Source organism: Pituophis catenifer, unplaced genomic scaffold (assembly GCF_029215685.1).
Source record: "Pituophis catenifer annectens isolate HBS135680 unplaced genomic scaffold, rPitCat1.0.hap2 SCAF_2, whole genome shotgun sequence".
In the NCBI taxonomy this organism is placed as follows: domain Eukaryota; kingdom Metazoa; phylum Chordata; class Lepidosauria; order Squamata; family Colubridae; genus Pituophis; species Pituophis catenifer.
In genome coordinates, this window is record NW_027256882.1 from 3,081,952 (window position 1) to 3,102,789 (window position 20,838).

Sequence of the window (20,838 nt, forward strand, 5' to 3'; positions counted from 1 at the left end):
CTATTTGAAGTGCTGCACTGTGGAGATGAGAGATCCTGAGGGAAAGAAGAATCCATCAAATCCCCCTCAGAAGCTATTTTTCAGGAGGATCCCTTGGGAAGATCAAAGTCAGGACACGTCAGGAGGTAATCCAAGATCCTCCGATTACCCAGAGATCCCATCTGTCTTACCTTCTTCTCTTTTGTAGTATACCTCCTCTTATTTTGTTAAATATGCATTTTGAAATTATTTTATCATTACAGAGAAACAAAGAAGGAAGTTTTCTGCTTTTTACAATGGAGCTCAAACTGTGATTGAACCTCCAAATCAAGTAAGAAAGAGAAAAGTTATTAGATTTGTATTCTCCTTTCCGTCAAGAAGTGAAGCGGTTGTGCAGAGTTCTCTCTCCTTCTATTTCCCCCCTTGTTTAGGCTGGGTAATTTTTGTGTTCCTGTGCGACATGGACAGCATAATAGCAGGTTCAAGTTGCTGTCAGCCAGCATAACTTCCTCTGTAGTCTATTACTGGGACACAATGGTTTATCATTTGTACCCTCAGATTCTGTTTAGGATATATTTTTGAAAAGACCACAGGTTAACTGGTTCTGTTAGGTACTTCTCCAACTATGAATTTACAAGAAATAATTTCAACTAATAGGAATAAATCAGTGGTGGGTTCTAACCGGTGTTACCACCAGTTCGCTTCAGGCACACACTTATTCTATTCCAATATTGTTTTACTTTGGGACACATCCACCACATGTGGTAATATGTTTACATTTTGTTTACATTTCCAACAAGTTGATGAGGTATTGGGGAACATTTTAGCCAGTCTTGCTGGTGGAAGGTGCCACTTATAAAACATTTTATACATGTTTTCCTTGTAGGCTACAAACATTGTCAATTTATAGTTTTTGTTCCATAATTTCTCTCATTTCTCCAATTCAATGTTATAACCAAAATTTTTGGCCCAGATTATCATAGTTTCTTTGACTAACTCCTCCTCCATTTTATATCTCAATAATTATAAATTTTCTTAATCAATTTGTCCTTTGTGCCTTGTAGAATCTTGTCTAAGTACTTCTCGTGGTTCTTTTTGAAATCCATATTGTTCTAAATCTTTCCTGTATCTAGACTGTATCTGCATATATGGCCACCAATCGATGTCTATGCCCTGTTCTTTTAGTTCTTGTCTTGTTTTCAGTTCCCTCTGGCCATTTAGTAGATATTTATATCTTTTTATTTTATCAATATCCAATACCTTCGGGTAAATTAATGCCTCCATCATTGATAGCCAATCTGGAATTTTATTGTAATGGTTCTTTTTTACTCTTTGCCATGTTTATAGCAGCGCATCTCTAATTAGATGTCTCTGGAAGTAGCTATGGAGTCTGTTTTTTCCATCCCATAAGAAGGCATGCCATCCTATCTGTAAGTCGTGCCCTTCTAATGTCAAAGTCCTTTTATTTTTTAATTCAATTAATCCAAGTGAGTGTTGTTGCCTGGTAATATGTCTCCCAGTCTGGGAGCCCAAAGCCACTTCTTTCTCTGTTGTCCTGTAATTTCATTTTAATTCTAGGTTTTTTCCCTTGCCAAATACATTTCGCTATTAATTTATTTAAGTCTTTGAAGAAATTCTTCCCTAATTTTATTGGTGCTGCTTGCAGGAGGAACAATATTCGTGATAGAATGTTCATTTTGATCGAGGCTATCCTTCCTATGAGAGATAGTTGTAATTTTTTCCAGGTTTCCAAATCCCTTTTTATCTGTAATATTAGTTGTAATTATCCTCTTTGATCGACGAACATTTAGCTGATAGCCAAATTCCTAAATATTTTACTTTTTTAGTCGTTTGAATGCCCATTCTATCTTCCAGTTCACTTTCCTGTTTTTTAGTGAGGTTTTTCGTTATTTATTTATTTTTTTAATTTGATTTATATGCCGCCCTTCTCTGGAGATTCAGGGCGGCTTACAATGCGCTAAGCAATAGCCTTCATACTTTTGTATATTTATACAAAGTCAGCTTATTGCCCCCACAAACTGGGTCCTCAATTTACCTACCTTAGAAAGGATGGGAGGCTGAGTCAACCTTGAGCCTGGTAAGATTCGAACTTACAGTAATTGCAGACAGCTGGTGTTAATCACAATGCTATCAGTCTGCTGAGCCACCAGGCCCTTTTTTTTTCTGCTTCTAATCCATCCAGAAAGCCTGTAAATCCACCACATCACCAAGTCACCATTCAGTCTACACAATTATCTATTCCAATTCTTCCAGCAACCATTCTTTATAAGAGCAACATTTTGGTTGCTCTTCTCTGCACTCTTTCTAGAGTCTCAAGATCCTTTTTAAATCTGGCAAACAAAACTGGATGCAATATTCCAAGTATGCAACCAATATTAGATGCCAAGTGCTGCCTTACCAAGGCATTACAAAGTGGTACTAACACTTCATGTGGTCTTGATTCTATCCTTCTCTTAACGCAGCCTATGATTGAGTTGGGGTTTTTTTTGTCAACTGTAGCACATTTCTGGCTCATGTTTAAGTGATTGTCCACTAGGACTCCAAGATCCCCATTGCATTTTCTACTGTTGAGCTAGGTATCACCTATTCCATGCCTGTGCAGTTAGTTTTTCTTTCCTAAATAAAGAACCTTACATTTCTCACCGTTGATTTTTCTCATTTTGTTAGATAGGGCCCAATCTGTCGATCCTTCTATCTCTTTAGCTTACCTTCTGGAGTGTTCCTGTCAATTTAGTCTTGTCTTCAAATTTGAGGACTTTCCCTTCTATCCACTTGTCTAAAGCACTGATGAAGATAAAGAGATCTTGCAAATCTTCCTGTTCTGTTCTTTTTTCCGTGTTCAGGAGAGCCGTGTGTCCTTCGAGGAGGTGGCTGTGTATTTCTCTGAGGAGGAGTGGTCTCAGCTGGATTCTGACCAAAAAGCGCTGCATTCGGAAGTCATGCTTGAAACCCATAGGAACGTGGTCTCTCTGGGTAAGTTTTTTAGTCCCCAGTCCGAGAGTTCAAGAAGACAGATTATAGTTTGTTTTTTATTAAAAAATCACTAATCAGATATCATCTCCTGGGAGGGAAAAGGAAAGGATCTGGCCTTCTCGTACTCCAAGAAAGAAAAGAGTCAATGTTTCTTTGCTTACATCAGAGGCCCTCAAACTTTTTAAACAGGGGAGCAGTTCACGATCCCTCAGACTGTTGGGGGGCCGGACTATAGCTTGATCTGCCTAATGACCGGCTGGATGGGTGTGACCAGGTGGTCATGTGACTGGGTGGGCGTGGCCAATTTAGCAGTCCATTTTGCCTTTGTCCTTCCTAAGCTGTACTTGCTCAAAGGCATCTATTTATTTAATAAGACACCCCCCCTTCTTGCCACTTGCCTAACTTCATTAGAACAGCAGCTTTAGGTTCCTTAAAATAGGCCATTAACAAAAGAAGAAAAAAAAAACAGGATTTCCTTCAAAATAACTCCTGATCATATGTTTCAGATGACCGCACAATAAACCAGACTCAGAACTGCACCAATTAAGACTGTAACTAAAAGCCCACTCTAAAAGCCATTACCATTTCTCTGAATGCACCATATATCTTCATGTAAATTTATTTGTGATGCATTTAACTCATGAAATGACCTTTTGTTACTACTTCCAGCAATATTAATCTGCATTTCTTACTTTTATTTAAAAAACAGATTTCAAATTATACAAACCCCATTGAGATCATCTGTAGGCAGACAAACACAAGCACTGATTTGCTCTCTCTCGCAATCCACCCCCCTCAATATGCTTTGAAAGATAAATATTATATATAAAGTTAGGGACAGAATACTTTAGAACCACTGCCAAAACTATGAATGTTGCAGCACTAAAGCCGTCCACACTTACAAATGACAGCAGAGATGCTGCAACATACGCCCTACCTACACCCCCATTCCACCCTGCCAAGACTTTCTCTGCAATGATGTAGCGAGCCAGTGGTTCCTTTGCCTTCTTTGGTGCATTTGCAGAAAATATAGCGCTAAAGTAGTGAGAAATCACATGAGATCAGTGCAAAATCTCGCAGTACTGATCTCGTGTGATCTCACACTATAGTATGTTAGGCGTCTGTTCTCTGCTAACTGAGGTCTGTACCTCTCTGCTGTAATTAACCCACCCCAAGAAAACTTAGGTTTGCTCGTAATTCTTCTTTGGATGTTTCCCCTAATTATTCCTTAACTCAAAACAGACTTTGAATGAGATTTGCATATATAGATAATTGTAAAGAAAGATATTCGTTGACTTTCTACCGTTTGATCTTTTTCTCTAACCGTGTTATCATTTTCATTTCTCTTTTTCTTTGAAGCTAATAATGGGCAGGAGAATCAAGATTCCTGTGGACTGTTCCAAGTGATCAATGCTAAAGATGGAACGGAGAACTTTGGAATTCGAATGGAATTCGAAAGCCATGAGAGAAGCCAGTCAAATAATTGGAATCAGGAAAGTTCATCTTCCACTGATGCCCAACAAGAGAAAATAAGGAAAAAATATATTGGGAAAAGTGTGAAGCTAATCAAAGATAAATTACATGTAAACGAACACCATTTAACCCAAAACAAAGGAGAAGATGCTATAAAACACAACGGACAAAACTACAATGGGACATTCATTTATTCTCTTGGAAATAACTTTCTTACATCTCAAAAAGTGATTCACAGAAAAACGGATCCTTATAAACGTTTGGAATCTGGAAAACATTTTAGAACAAGTGGGCAACTTACTTCCCATGAAAAGATTCACACTGGGGAGAAACGGTGTTCAGAAGCACCTGTAGCCCATGCAGCCCAATCCCTCCAGGCAGCACGAGAGAAACCATATAAATGCATGGAGTGTGGGAAAACCTTTATTCATAGCAATGGACTTAGAAACCACAAAGCGATCCATACAGGAGAGAAACCATATAAATGCATGGAGTGTGGAAAGACCTTTGTTCTGAACAAAAGACTTAATGTGCACAAAAAGATCCACACAAGAGAAAAATCATTTAAATGCATGGAGTGTGAGAAAACCTTTACTTATCGTGCTTGTTTTATTTCCCATAAAATAATCCACACAGGGGAGAAGCCGTATAAATGCATGGAGTGTGGAAAGACCTTTGCTCGAAGAGGTGATTTGATTTCCCATAAGATGATCCACACAGGGAAGAAGCCGTATAAATGCATGGAGTGTGGGAAAACCTTTATTCATAGCAATGGACTTAGAAACCACAAAACAATCCACACAGGAGAGAAACCATATAAATGCATGGAGTGTGGAAAGACCTTTGCTCTGAGCAAAAGACTTGCTGTGCACAAAAAGATCCACACAGGGGAAAAACCATTTAAATGCATAGAATGTGGAAAGACCTTTCTTCAAAGAGGTCATCTTATTTCCCATCAGATGATCCACACAGGGGAGAAACCATATAAATGCATGGAGTGTGGAAAGACCTTTCCTCGAAGATTTAATCTTATTTCCCATAAGATGATCCACACAGGGGAGAAGCCATTTAAATGCATGGAGTGTGGAAAGACCTTTGCTAAACGCAGTTATCTTGCTTCCCATAAAATGATCCACTCGGAAGAGAAACCATTTAAATGCATGGAGTGTGGAAAGATGTTTACTAAGAACAGTGCTCTTACTTCTCATAAGATGATCCACACAGGGGAGAAACCATATAAATGCATGGAGTGTGGGAAGACCTTTTCTCGAAGAGGTAATCTTATTTCCCATAAGATGATCCACACAGGGGAGAAGCCGTATAAATGCATGGAGTGTGGGAAAACCTTTATTCATAGCAATGGACTTAGAAACCACAAAACAATCCACACAGGAGAGAAACCATATAAATGCATGGAGTGTGGAAAGACCTTTGCTCTGAGCAAAAGACTTGCTGTGCACAAAAAGATCCACACAGGGGAAAAACCATTTAAATGCATAGAATGTGGAAAGACCTTTCTTCAAAGAGGTCATCTTATTTCCCATCAGATGATCCACACAGGGGAGAAACCATATAAATGCATGGAGTGTGGAAAGACCTTTCCTCGAAGATTTAATCTTATTTCCCATAAGAAGATCCACACAGGGGAGAAGCCATTTAAATGCATGGAGTGTGAAAAGACCTTTGCTAAACGCAGTTATCTTGCTTCCCATAAAATGATCCACTCGGAAGAGAAACCATTTAAATGCATGGAGTGTGGAAAGATGTTTACTAAGAACAGTGCTCTTATTTCTCATAAGATGATCCACACAGGGGAGAAACCATATAAATGCATGGAGTGTGGGAAGACCTTTTCTCGAAGAGGTAATCTTATTTCCCATAAGATGATCCACACAGGGGAGAAGCCGTATAAATGCATGGAGTGTGGAAAGATGTTTGCTCAAGGCAGTTATCTTGCTTCCCATAAAAAGATCCACTCAGAAGAGAAGCCATTTAAATGCATGGTGTGTGGAAAGACGTTTACTAAGAGCAGTACTCTTACTGCTCATAAGATGATCCACACAGGGGAGAAACCATATAAATGCATGGAGTGTGGAAAGACTTTTCCTCGAAGATTTAATCTTATTTCCCATAAAATGATCCATACAAGGGAGAAGCCATTTAAATGCATGGATTGTGGAAAGACCTTTGCTCAACACATTTATCTTGCTTCTCATAAAAAGATCCACTCAGAAGAGAAACCATTTAAATGCATGGAGTGTGGAAAGACGTTTACTAAGAGCAGTGAACTTAGTTGCCACAAAAAGTTGCATACAGAGGAAAAGCTATATAAATGCATGGAATCTGGAGAGAGCTATACTCAGAACTGTCATCTTACTTCTCACAAAAGGATCCACACTCGGGAGAAAGTATATAGTAATAGCAATTCTACTTTAGACTTACATACCAGTCCACAAAGCTTTATAGCAGCCTTTGAGCAGTTTACAAAGTCAGCATAATGTCCCCAGTAGTCTGGGTGCTCATTTTACGGACCTGAGAAAGATTAAATGTTGAATAAACCATGAGCCGGTCAGATCAAACTTCTGGCTGTGGGCAATTAGCTTATAGTACTGCATTATTTTTTCCCCCGAAAAGTTTTTTGTTTTTATTTCTTATACACATAATGTAAATGTAGATTCTCTTATACATAATTGGTCATACATAGACATATTTTTCTTGAAAGCATAAAAATAAGGCATTTTAATTCCTTTTCGGGTTGCTCTTCTACCTTTTCCCTCATTTCCTAACAAACCTCCTTCCTCTTACCTACTTCTCCTTCCTTTCCCCCACTCCTCCCCTCTTTTTCCCCTTTCTCACCTTCCCTCCTACTCCTGTCCTGTCCTTTCTTCTTCTCCTTTCCCCTTTCTTCCATTCCTCTCTCTCACTCTCTTCTTACCCTCTACTCCTCTCTCCTTTCTTCTTTGTTGTGGAATATATTCCCTGTTTGGTATCCGAGCAACTCCAATGTTCTAATAATACATACTTTTCAATTTCTTTCCCATTTTACCCAATCTGTCACTTTTATCATCATAATTGTACATTTATACTTCTTTTCCCCCCCCTCCCAACCCGCTTTTCCATTTGCTCTGGTGTCATCTGGGTTTCTATTTCTTTTTTGTCCTCTCCCTCTTTTAACTTTCTGTTATCCAAATTATTTACCTATAATCTTTTCATACTTTATTATTTATTAATTTATTATTTATTAATTCAATTCAAGTCTCTCCGAAGACTCAGGGCGGCTACTTCTTTTCTAACCATACATAAAATCTTTCCCATGTTTTGAAATACACCGATTCCTCTTTATCTTTTATTCTTAGAGTTAATCTATTCATTTCTGCCCAGTTTAAAATCTTTTTTATTACTTCACTTTCTGACGGGATTTTTTCTGTCTTCCAATTTTGCGTAAATATAATTCTTGCTGCTGTTATATGTATAATTAAATACACATCTTCTTTGCTGTATCTCTCTGGTAGAATACCCAATAACATGCCCATGTCATAATTGTTTCCTTTACTTCTTCATCTTCTAATCTAATTTGCAACAAGTAATTATACAATCTTTTAATCATTTTTTCATCCTTTCCAATTATCTGATCCAACTCTGATTCCCCCAAATTAAAACCCTATTGTTTCAAATTTTTATCATGTCTTGATTGTATCTGCAGCCATGTATACTAATCAGTCTCAATCCCTTGTTTTTCTAAATCTTGCTTCTGTGTTAGTTCTCCCTTCTCTGTTAGAATGTCCTTGTATCTTACAATATTGTCAATACTTAGATGTGTCAATGCTTCTATTGTTGAAAGCCACATTGATATTTCCATATAATGCTTTTCTTTTCCTCTGTCCCCTACTGCTAACAAGCCATTCCTTACACAATGTCTCTGGAAGTATCCATGTAAGTTTAGTCCATTTATGTTAAGATATTATTTTAATTTCTTCTTCCATTTCTTATTTATTTACTTGTTTTGTCTATCTCTTTGTTCTTTAACTTCTTTCGCTCTTGCTCCTTCTCTTATCACTCTCTCTTCTTGTTTTTTCCTTATCTCTCTTGGCTGTTCTTTCTTCTCCTCCTGACGTCCATCTTCTTTTTTATCTCTCAATCTTTCTTCCTCTTGAAAATTTATGTGCGGTTTATAAAATAACTCTGCTTTCTCTATTGAATCTAATCTATAGTTTTGCTCTTGCCAATTCACCAATATTCCTCCTGGAATGAACCATCTAAAATTTATTCCTTTCTTTATCAAACATTTTGTGAGAAATTGATATTCTTTTCTCAGGTCTCTCACTCTTCTTGGAATTTGTTTCAGTGCCACTACTTCTCTCCCTTTGTGCTTTATTGTTGTGTTTCGCATCAGTTGCAATATCTCTGTTCTCAGTGTTTTCTTGATAAATCTGACATGAATTTCTCTAGGCAGATTATTTCTCATCACATATCTTGTGTACACTCAAAATATCTCATCGATCCCATTTAATATCCTTTCCTTGCTTTCTTCCATTGCTTCTGCTAATATCTCTGCAATTTTCTCTGCTAAATTTTCTCCCTTCTTCAATATTTTGGAATCTTAAATAATAATCAGCTTTATCCATTTCCAGAATTATAATTGTTTTTTTCCTGATTTTTATCAGTAATTGTAAGTCTATAATCCTTTTCTTCCACTTTTTTCTCCGTTTTTTCTGTTTTTTTCTTCCACTTCCTGTAATTGTTGTTCATTTTTCCCTATCATCTTTTTAACTTCTTTCAATTCTATTTTTCCATTCTCCCATCTACTTTGTCTAATCTTGTCTTGAGGTCTTCATATATAGTCTGTAGCATATTTTTAAATTCTGTGTTGATTTTCTCTTGCTGTGGTGTGGGTTTTGTTGTCTTTTGCCCTGTGGTACCAGTCGCTGTTGATATTGATGGTGATGATAGATGTTGTGTTATTTTCTTCATCTTATTTTTCCAAGTCTTACTGCTCAATTTATAATCCAAGTAATCGATTTCTTCATATTCAAACTGCCCAATCAGACTCTTCGGGTTCATGATACCCTAATCCACATAGGTTTAATCCATAATCCATATTTTAAAAAAAAAGGTAGAAAGGCTGTGTCAGAAAAACCAAAAAGGAAGCCCAAAAACAACAAAGACGCCAAAAGCAAAAAGGGAAAAGAAAAAAACTTAAGTTCCAACCAAGCAATAAAAAGATGAAAAAAGTATATACTATAATTAGATTTCTTAAATTAGATAGTTTTTAAAAGTTCAGGAGAAAAATATGTAAAAGGAATCTTGTTTCCAAGACTTCACTCTCTCACCCAGATGATCACCTCCTCCTTCCTTTTTTTTGCTTGTGGCTGCCCTGGCTTTTGACAGCTCCTATGGTTGCCTTCCCTCACCGCTGGGTTGGAGGCTGATCGCTTGCACTTCAGGGAACTTGCGATTTTCCTGTCTATGCCAGCCTGTGCCTCTGTTCTTCGCTGTTCCTACAGGACAGCTATGATCCCTGGGGATCCCCAAAAGTGGCTGGGATATTGGCGTTTTCCCAGAGCCCCGCAATCCACATTGTACCGCTGCAATGCTGGCCACACCCCATAGTACTGCATTCTAACCTCTGACCCACCATGTCTATAGCTTTTTATGTAAATGCATATTGTGCCTTTCTGATCCAAATGAGACAAGGTAGAATCCAACAAAGTGAAATTTAATGTAGAGAATGTAAGGTTTTACACCTGGGCGAGAAAAAGAGATTACATGAAACCTGGCTCAAAAACAGTAACTGTGGACTTCCGGTGGCACCGCAGACGTCGATGGCAGCTCCCCTTGGAGCGCTAGCCCTGCGGTCTCGTTAAAGCCGCTAGAACAGTGAAAATCAGCTGTCTAGCGGCTTGAAAATTTCCCCTCGGGAAAAGTGGGGAAGAAGAGCAGCCAGGCTTGGGTAGAGCTCCCCAAGAGTCCCAGGAATAACTCTTGGGGCTTGAAGGGTGAGAACTCCTTGGAAGCCTGACATAAGTTCCGGACCCGGGATGCTTCTGTTTTAAACGGAACTAGACGCCGTGACCATCCCTGCTACAATTTAACAATATTTTGGATACAAAAGCAGGCAGAGCGAAGTCAGGAGGGACTCTAACTGCAAGTATTAAACTTTAACTCCTGTGTATTGAATACTTCTTGATTGCTGTGGGAAGAAAGCAAAAGGAAACGGCGCCGAGTCTTAATTGGGCGTGGTAACGAACGTTAACTTTAAAGTATTATTTATTTATTTTATTTTATTAAATTTCTATACCACCCTTCTCCAGAAGAACTCAGGGCGGTGAACAGCCAGAAGATAAAACACAGAGATACAAAATTTAAAATAGATTAAAATGAATTAAATAATTTAGGCTGAATTTTAAAATACCCCATAATTAAACAGATTAAAATTTGTGATTAAAATTTAAATTTAAAAAAGAAGATTTAGGCCAGGCCAGCTTGATGAAATAAAAACGTTTTAAGCGCGCGATGGAAGGTGCGAAGATCCGGGATCATCCGTATCTCCGGGTGGAGCTCGTTCCAGATCGTAGGTGCCCCCACAGAGAAGGCTCTCCCCCTAGGGGCCGCCAGTCGACATTGTTTGGCCGCCAGCACCCGGAGGAGTCTCTCTCTATGGGAGCGTACTGGCCGGTGGGAGGCTATTGGTGGTAGCAGGCGGTCCCGTAGATAACCAGGTCCTAAGCCATGGAGCGCTTTAAAGGTGGTAACCAAAACCTTGAAGCGCACTCGGAAGACCACCGGGAGCCAGTGCAGCTCGCGCAGGAGAGGTGTTACATGGGAGCTCCACGTTGCTCCCATAACCACCCGCGCGGCCGCACTCTGCGCCAGTTGGAGCCTCCGAGTGCACCTCAAGGGGAGCCCCATGTAGAGAGTGTTACAATAGTCCAGACGAGAGGTGACGAGGGCATGAGTGACTGTGCGTAGGGAGTCCGGATCTAGAAAGGGACGCAACTGGCGGATCAGGCGAACCTGATGAAAAATCCTCCCGGTCACGGCCGTCAAGTGCTCTTCTAAAGACAGCCGTGAATCCAGGAGGACGCCCAAGTTGCGAGCCCTTTCCGTGGGGGCCAATGATTCACCCCCAATAGTCAGCCATGGCACCAGCTGACTATATCGGGACATCGGAAACCACAGCCACTCAGTCTTGGATGGGTTGAGCCTGAGCCTGTTCCTCCCCATCCAGATCCGTACGGCCTCCAGGCACTGGGACATCACTTCAAGGGCATTGTTGGGGTGGTCCGGGGTGGAGATGTACAGCTGGGTGTCGTCAGCATACTAATGGTACTTCACCCCGAAACCATGGATGATCTCGCCCAGCGGCTTTACCTAAATGTTGAACAAAAGGGGTGAGAGGACCGATCCCTGCGGCACCCCACATATGAGGGGCCTCGGGGTCGACCTCTGCCCTCCTGTCAACACAGACTGCGACTGGTCGGAGAGAAAGGAGGAGAACCACCGTAGTACGGTGCCTCCCACCCCCAACTCTTCCATCCGGTGCAGCATGATACCGTGGTCGATGGTATCAAAAGCCGCTGAGAGATCTAACAGGACCAAGACAGAGGAGCAACCCCTGTCCCAAGCCCTCCAGAGATCATCAACCAACGCGACCAATGCAGTTTCCGTGCTGTACCCAGGCCTGAAGCCTGACTGGAATGGATCTAGATACGACGTTTCATCCAGGTACTGGGGAAGCTGTCGCGCAACCACACTCTCAACAACCTTCGCAACGAAGCGAAGGTTGGAGACTGGACGATAATTAGCCAATACTGCCGGGTCCAGGGAAGGCTTCTTGAGGAGAGGCCTCACCACCGCCTCCTTCAAGGCGGCAGGGAAGGTACCCTTCTGCGCTGACAGTCTTTGCTGACAATAAACGGAATTTGTTTTAAAAGAAAGGAGAATTAAATTGGACTGTAGATAGATAAATTCAAACTCATTGAGGACTGGAACTAATTGGAAATTGAGCTAATTTCTGGGACTTTGTTCTGGCTGTTGTAAAAGTTTTAATTTGGAACTGAAAATTGGAAAATGGCTTTCAAGCAAATAAAAACAGCTGGGGCCAAAATCACTGTGAGTTCTCCTGTTCCACCACCGAAACCACAATCTTTGACAGTTCCAGTAGAACCACAAGTCTTAACTCTGGAAGCCTTGCAGCAAGCTTTAAAGCTGCAAGCCTTTACTTTAGAAGAAAAAATTACTTCTGCTTTTGATGAAAAAATGAAATAGGTGACTGATAAAATGAACCAAGTAACTGGAGAAATGACAGAAATCAAAGATGTAATTCAAACGCAAAATAAGGAAATTAGAGAAGACATTATCTTTGCATTTCAAGGTTTGGCAAGCCACATTGAAGGCTTAGATGAAAGATTAGAGGAAATTAATCAATCAAATGTGAACTTGGAGAATAAAATGGGAGAGATTCAGACACAGATGGAAAAAGCAGACTCAGAGGTGATGATGATACAATATAGATCGATGGAATTTGCCATAAGAGTAAGAGGTCTGAAAGAAAATACCCAAGATAATTTGAGATAGATTTTTGCAGAAGCTTTTGTACAGATAACTGAAGAAAGAAAGCAGGATCTGGATTGGCAAATTGATAAAATTTATCATGTTAATTCATGGGTGGCCAGGCAGAGAAATATAGACATTGTCTAAATTTGTAATTTATTTTACAACAAGGAGGCTAAGAAATGTGACGTTACAGGCTTCTTTTAAAAATAAACTTCAAGTGGCAGGGCAGGAGGTTCTAACATTGAAAGAAATTCCTCCCAAAATGTTGAGAGCAAGGAAGGACTATGCTTTTTTGGTGGATGAACTTAGAAAGCATCACATACAGTACAGATGGGAGGTTCCAACCGGATTGGTGGTGGATTATTCAGGACAGAGATTTCGTCTTAACACAGTATGGAAGGCAAGAGATTTTCATTTTAATGTATTAAAGGCTGGAGGTTCATTTTCCCCAGAAATCAGAAGAAGAAAGGAAACAGGGAGCAAGAAAGTGAAAGAAAGAAATTACGCAGGCCCAGGCTCAAGGAGGGGCCTCGATTGTTGAAGAAGATTTATTACAACTTAGGAGCTCTGCCCAAGATTTGGAATTATTTGGCAAAATAGAGGAACCAAGGGACCAAAGGGACAGACTCGAGCAGCAACGAAATGCCAAGAGGAATTAAAGGTGCAGCAAGCCCAGATTGAAAGCACAAGAAACCACAAAATCAGAAGCAGTGGGAGGGGCAAGGCCAAAGATCAAAGTGAAAGATGATCTTCAGCTAATGCTTGAAAAGCTTCAAATTGCCAAAAATGGCAAGTAAATTTTTAACCTGGAATGTCAATGGATTAAATTCACCGCAAAAGAGGAGGAAAATATTTCATTACCTGAAACAGTATAAAAATGACATTATATGCTTACAAGAGACACATATTAGAATGCAAGATCAAAAATATTTAATAAATGCAAGGTTGGGGACACATTTTGTAGCATCTGCACCGGAAAAGAAAAATGGTATAGTTATATACCTAAAAAAAGGTTTAATAGCTAAATTAATTGAAGCAGATGCGCAAGGAAGATATATTGCAATTGAAATTTTAATATGAGGGAAAAAATCACTATTGATTGGAATATATGCACCAAACCAGCAACAAGAAAGTTTCTTTAAGACTTTACATGCTAAATTAACAAATGGGATTACAAAACACATATAATGATGGGAGATTGGAGTCTTGGATATTAAAAAGGACAAAAAAGGATCTCTGCAAAATATCCAAGCACATGCCAGATTGCCTAAATCCTTTTTTGATATGATGGAGGACATGGAGCTTAGAGATATTTGGCGTGAGAGGAATGGAGAAGAGAAAGATTTTACCTTTTTTTCTGATAGACATCAGTCATTTTCTAGGATTGACTTTATATTAATCTCTAATGATTTTCTTTCTAGGGTGAAGAAAACGAAAATATGTCCAAGAACATTAACAGATCATAGTCCGGTTTGGATGGAATTAGAATATGAAAAGGGACCCAGGAAGTCTTGGAGGCTGAATGAAAATTTGTTTAGATATGAGGGAAATGTGAAAGAATGTAAACAATTTATGAAAGAATTTTTTGTTATGAATATGCATAAAGGTACACCTATAGAAACGGTTTGGGATGCAAGTAAAGTATATATGAGAGGTATTTTAATATATTTGAATAATAAATATAGACGTAAACAGGAAAGGAAACGGAAGGAGCTAGAAGAAGAAATAAAAAATAAAGAGCAAGTATTAGTTTTAAATCCAACTGATAAGAAAACAAAAGAAGCAATTAATTTTTTGCTAGGGCAATTTAATATGTTGATGGCAGACCAGGTGGTAACTAATTTGCAATATGCCAAACATAACTCGTTTTGTAATGCGAACAAACCAGGCAGATGGTTGGCATATTTGCTTAGGAAAAAAAAGTCACGTACTATAGAGAAAATAGAATATAAGGGTGAAGAGGTGTACCAGCAAAACATGATTAAAAAAGCATTTTCAGAATTCTACACGAAGTTGTACACTAGTGATAAGATTCAAGGTACAGATATAGACAAATATTTACAGAGGGAGAATATTTCTATAGTTTCAGAAGAGCAAAGGGAAGGTTTGAATCAATTGATAACTGTTGAAGAAATTGTTGTAGCAATTAAGCAATTGAAGGTGGGAAAAGCCCCTGGGACGGATGGACTGATAGCGGCTTATTATAAAAATTTGCAGGCAGAAATGGTGGAACCACTTAAAGAATTATTTAATAAAATACAAACTGGAGGACAAGTGCCTCCTTCCTGGAGAACAGCATTTATTTCCCTGATCCCAAAGGAGGATCAAGATCACACTCAGCCAAAAAACTATAGGCCTATTTCACTGTTAAATACAGATTATAAGATTTTTACTAAAATATTGGCAAATAGGTTGATGCCAGTTATGCAACAAATGATTCACAATGACCAAACCGGTTTCATTAATAGGCGATATATGAAGAGTAATGTAAGACAAATAGTTAATATATTGGAGTATTTGGGAAAAAACAACCAGATCCCTGTGGTGCTTATATTCTTAGATGCGGAGAAAGTGTTTGATCGATTGAACTGGAATTTTTTATTGAAAATAATTGAAAAGATGCAATTTGGAGAATACTTTATACAATCTATTAAGGCAATAGATCAGCAACAAACGGCACAAGTAATAATTAATAGTAGTTTAACGGGATCTTTCAATATAGAAAAGGGAACAAGACAAGGATGTCCTTTATCTCCATTACTGTTTATTTTGACTTTGGAATTTTTGTTGAATAAAATAACGTGGTTCAGATAAAATAAAGGGAATTAAAATTAGGCATGAGGATTATAGGGTAAGAGCATTTGCAGATGACCTGGTTGTGACCTTGACCCAACCAATAAAATCGGTTATAGGTTTAATGGATATAATTAGTCAATATGGACAAGTATCTGGATTTAAAATAAATGCAGGGAAAATAAAGATAATAATTAAAAATATGGTTACAAGTCAAAAAGAAGAAATAGAAAGAATAACAGGATTTGAATCAGTAACGAAGGTTAAGTACTTAGGGGTTTATATCACGACATCAAATACAAAACTATATAAGTATAACTATGAATTGTTGTGGCAAAAAATACAGAAAGAGATGGAAAATTGGAAAAAATTGCAATTATCATTGCTGGGAAGGATAGCTGCTGTGAAAATGAATATTTTGCCAAGTTCTTATTTCTTTTCCAAATGATACCAATACTGAAAAAAGATGGAAACTTGAATGAATGGCAGAAGGGTATTACTAATTTTGTGTGGGCAGGAAAGAGACCAAGAATAAAACGGAAAATAATGCAAGATACATGTGAAAGAGGAGGTCTCAAAATGCCTAATTTAAGATTGCATTACAAGGCAGGTGTGCTCTCAGTAATTAGTGATTGGATTAATTCAACAGAAGAGAGAATATTGTATTGAAGGGTATGATTTGTTATATGGATGGCATGCATATTTACTATATGATAAAAAGGTGGATAAGAATTTTAAAAGTCATATATTAAGAAATGCATTATTACGTGTATGGAAAAAGTATCAATATAAATTAAATAATAAATTACCTATATGGACAATACCTAGACATATGATAGAGAATATAAATGTGGAACAGAAACAAGATGTGATCACTTATAAAGAGCTTCTTATTTTGGAAAGAGGTACATTGCAATTAAAGTCTTTAGAGGTATTAAAGGAAGAAAGGAAAATTCAAACTTGGTTTCAGTATGGACAGTTGTATACTAGATGGAAAGAAGATCAGAAAATTGGTATTTTGCAAAATGAAGAAAATTTAATAAAACAAATCAGGGATCAAAGTCCAATGCATATTAAAAGGCTGTATAATGCATTGATAGAAATAGATTCAGAAACTGAGTTAGTGAAGGATTGTATGATAAAATGGGCACAAAATTTTGGGGAATCAATAACCATGGATGTATGGGAGAAAATATGGGTTAGAAATGTAAAATTTACTCAAGCCCAAAACTTGAGAGAAAATTTTTATAAAATGTTTTATAGATGGCATTTAGATCCCAAAAAGTTAGCTTGTATGTACCCAAGTTTACAATCTATGTGTTGGAGATGTAAATGTGATGATGCAACGTATTTTCATATATGGTGGACATGTAAGAAAATTAAGGTATTTTGGATTAAGATATAGTGGATTATACAAAATATTCTTAAAAGGAAGATAAAATTTACTCCACAGTTGTTTTTATTGGGTATAACTAGACTGTACAGTTATCGAGACTAATTTGATTTTGAACTTAATAACTGCAGCCAGACTTCTGGTGGCGCAATATTGGAAGAAGGAAGAACTACCTACTATTGAAGAATGGACATTAAAAGTAGCTAATTTGGCGGAGATGGCTAAAATCTCTGCATACTTGAAGGAGCGTTCGAATGAAAGATATGTACTGGAATGGAGAAGATGGATTGACTATATACAAAACAAATATGGGACTAAAAAGTTGCAAATAGCTTATGAATGAAATATTTAGATGATTTTTCCTTTTATTCTGACATTTTGGCACCTATGGGGGAGTTAAAGAGTAAGGGGGAGTTAAGAGTTTATAGCTAGTTTGTTTATGTTAGATTATGTTTGTTAAATGCGATACCCTGTATTTTGCTCTGGGAAGTCGGGGGGGGGGGGAGGGAGAAGGGAATGGGTGGGGGGAGGAGGGGGGGAAATTTGTTTGTAAAACATTTAAAAACTTTTCAATAAAAAAAAACAGTAACCGTGAGAGGGACCTTGGGAGTCCAAATGGATGATCACTTAAATATGAGTCACTTGTGTGCGGCAGCAGCCAAAAAATCAAATACAATCCTTGGTTGCATAAACATTAGAGGCATAGAATCAAAATCAGATGAAGTATTAATAGCATTTATGAAGCCTTAGTAAGACTTGGAATACTGCATCCAGTTTTGGTCATTATCCCATGAATAATATTTTTAGACTTTGGAAAAAGTGCGAAGAAGAGCAGTTAAGATGGTTAAAAGGCCTGAAGACCAAAACATTTGAAGAACTGTTGCAGGATTTGGGTTGGCTAGTCTAGAGAAAAGAATTAGGAATGGCATGATAGCAGTGTTCCAGTATTTGAGAGGCTGCCACAAAGAGGAGGAGGTCAATTTATTTTCCAAAGGCAGAATGAATAGAAGCTGACAAAATGCGTGGGCAAAATATATTTTTCTAGCATTAGGATCTTATATTTATCTTTTTATGGTGTGCCAGAGGCTAGAAAAAAGGATAAAGGTAACTTAAAGACAATTAACGGTGTGTTTACTACTGTGTTTTCCTCAAAATAAGACCTACCCCAAAAATAAACCATAGCATGATTTTTCATGGTGCTTGCAACTTAAGCCCTATCTGCAAAATAAGCCTTAGTTCACAGCGTCATCAGTGGAGGGGGGAGGGGCATGGCCAGCACAGGAGGCAGTGACCGCACCTGCAGGGGCCAGCAGTGTTCAGAAGCACCTTTAGCCCACGTAGCGCAGTCCCTCCAAGCAGCAGATAAAGGCAGAGTTGTGGGAGTGAGGCAGGCGATCTGTCCCATCATCTATCTTTGCATGTGGAGTGTGCCTCACCTCCCGGCAACGACACCAGCAAAAGCACAGGTTTGGAGGAGGCATGTGATCCAGTCTGCTGGACAGAGGTGCAGGGCCACCTGCCTACTCTGTCCACTTTTGGTTGCCTGCAGCTGTGATGTGGCAGGTGGTGTGTCCAGAGGAATGGATCACATGTCTCCACAAACCCTGTGTTGTGGCCCCGCCCTCTGAGCCTATCCCATCAGAGGAAGAAAGCTCCGAGCATGAGGAAGAGGAGTCAGCCAGGCCTCCCTCTCCAGGCCCCTCCCCTCTGGCACTGTCTCAGGTGCCGGCCGAGGGAGAGGAGATTAGCAGGGAGACAGGTGTCTCGGATGAGAGTGAAGGAGAGACATCATTCCTGGACGCACGCCTCCGAAGGCGTGATAAACGATTGCAGCAGCTCAGGAGGCGTGCTAGGGATTAGAACTGAGTCACTGGACCACACCCCAGAGACTATATAATAGAGGGTGGTGGCCAATGATCCCTGTGACGAACAAAAATAAACCTTGGATAGTCACTAAAGCCTCGTCCGAAACTGCTGAGAGGAATATTTATTTTTGTTGGACTCTTGTACGCTGAGTATATTATCTTTCTGTTTCTGTGAAAATAAAGCACTTGGCAGACGGTGTGTATATTGCTGCCAAGTTAGAGATAAAGACCTGGGTGTGTGCCAAGTGCTTCCTTAACCCTCGGCTGGCTGTGTTTGTGTGTGTGTGTGGACGGGGACAGATCACCCTGCACCTCTGTCTCCATCTGTTGATGGTGCTGCTGCTACAAGGTGTAGTCGAACAGGAGTGGTGCCAAGCCATGGCCACTGTCCGCTTGACCCCCGTCATCCAACCTGGTTCTCCAGCTTCGTTGCACACACTCCGCAAGCAAAGAGAGACAGTGGGACAGCAGCTGGGAATAATGGAGCTTTTCATTCCTCACCTCAGAAGCAAGGGGAAGGAAGAGGGAAAGGAGAGCAGTTGTGGTTTTGAGAACATGGCACAGAAGCAAGGGTCTGTTTCTTGAAGATTTGTCCTGACACTCCCATCCTCTTTGAACCTGGCCTCCTCCTTGAAGGGAGATGGAGGGCTGAAGCAGAAGAGAAAGGGTGGGGGGGATGCTGTGCAGCTAAAGATGTGGGGCTCTCCTGCTTTTCCATGAGACCTCTGAGGAGACATTGTGTACAAATGAAAAAGCCACTCATTCCAAGTCAGCAGCAGTGCCTGGGCTCTGGTAGTGGGCCCATTTCATCCTTCCGCCGGGAGTGTCTTGGCACAGTGTCCCCTTAATGGACCTTCCTCTTCCCTGCAGTTCCCAGGGAGAGGAGAGAGAGAGAGAGAGGAGGGAGGGGGACAAACCGAAAGGGCGCTTGGCCTCACAGTGCTATGTTTTGCTTTGCACGCTGTGTCTCCTGAGATTCTTTGAGAGACAAGTGAGCCCCACCATTAGCTGCTGGATGGAGGGCTAGCTTGTGCTGAACCAGAGGAGAAAGAGGGGAGTGAGAAGCTAAGGACAAGGGGCTCACCTGCCTCTCCTCAAGACCTCTGGAGACACAGTTGCTGCAAGCAAGCAATTAGGATGTCAGAAACAAAAAGTGGCACTCGCCTGCTGCCCCTTGCACTGCAGAAGGCTGTGAAACGTAGAGAACAGCCACTCTCCCTTTGGGAAAGAGCCAGGAGGCGTTTCAATAGCAGGTGAAGTTGGGTCTTATTCAGATCACATCCTGGCATGTTTTGGATGGGGGAAAACTCAGCTGCTATTGCCCGTGCTGGGGTTTGCACAGTGGCAGCAAGATACTGCAGGATTTATGTTTATCTCCCTTCCAAAACATATGGACAACAGGTGAATCCTTTTTTCACTTTTGACACACCACTCCCAGCCACTGGCACGAGCGACCCTTGGGGGCTCTTCCTCCTCCTGACAGCAGTGCTCTCAGCCACCCAGCTGGGCGGCTCCTGATTGACAAGGGCCCAGAGTTCTCAACAACCACAAGACACAAGCTGTGTTTCCCAGAGATTCTCCTGGTCCTCCTCTTCTGACCTCCCGGCTTTTTCTGACAGGATTTGGAGTTGGACCCTTTGGAGATCTCCTCCAATCTCTGCCCAGGACGGCTGTCCTTGAGAGAAGCTAGTTCAAATTCTCCAGAGAGATTTTTCTCCATCTACACAGACGGCTCCTGGACAGGAAAGAGAGGGAGAAAGTGCTGTATTTGGAAACCACAAAGCT

The 20,838-nt window shown here is 39.9% G+C and overlaps 1 protein-coding gene across 1 annotated transcript in view; it reads left to right on the forward strand.

The window, feature by feature from the left end:
• The window catches only part of LOC139309252 (zinc finger protein 729-like), a 38,733-nt gene that overhangs the window by 570 nt on the left and 17,325 nt on the right, over window positions 1-20,838 (forward strand). Inside the window, exons 2-5 of the mRNA XM_070933311.1 lie at window positions 11-125; window positions 243-310; window positions 2,844-2,973; window positions 4,333-6,934. Coding sequence (XP_070789412.1) covers window positions 11-125; window positions 243-310; window positions 2,844-2,973; window positions 4,333-6,934 — 2,915 coding nt within the window. The remainder of the gene's footprint in view (window positions 1-10; window positions 126-242; window positions 311-2,843; window positions 2,974-4,332; window positions 6,935-20,838) is intronic.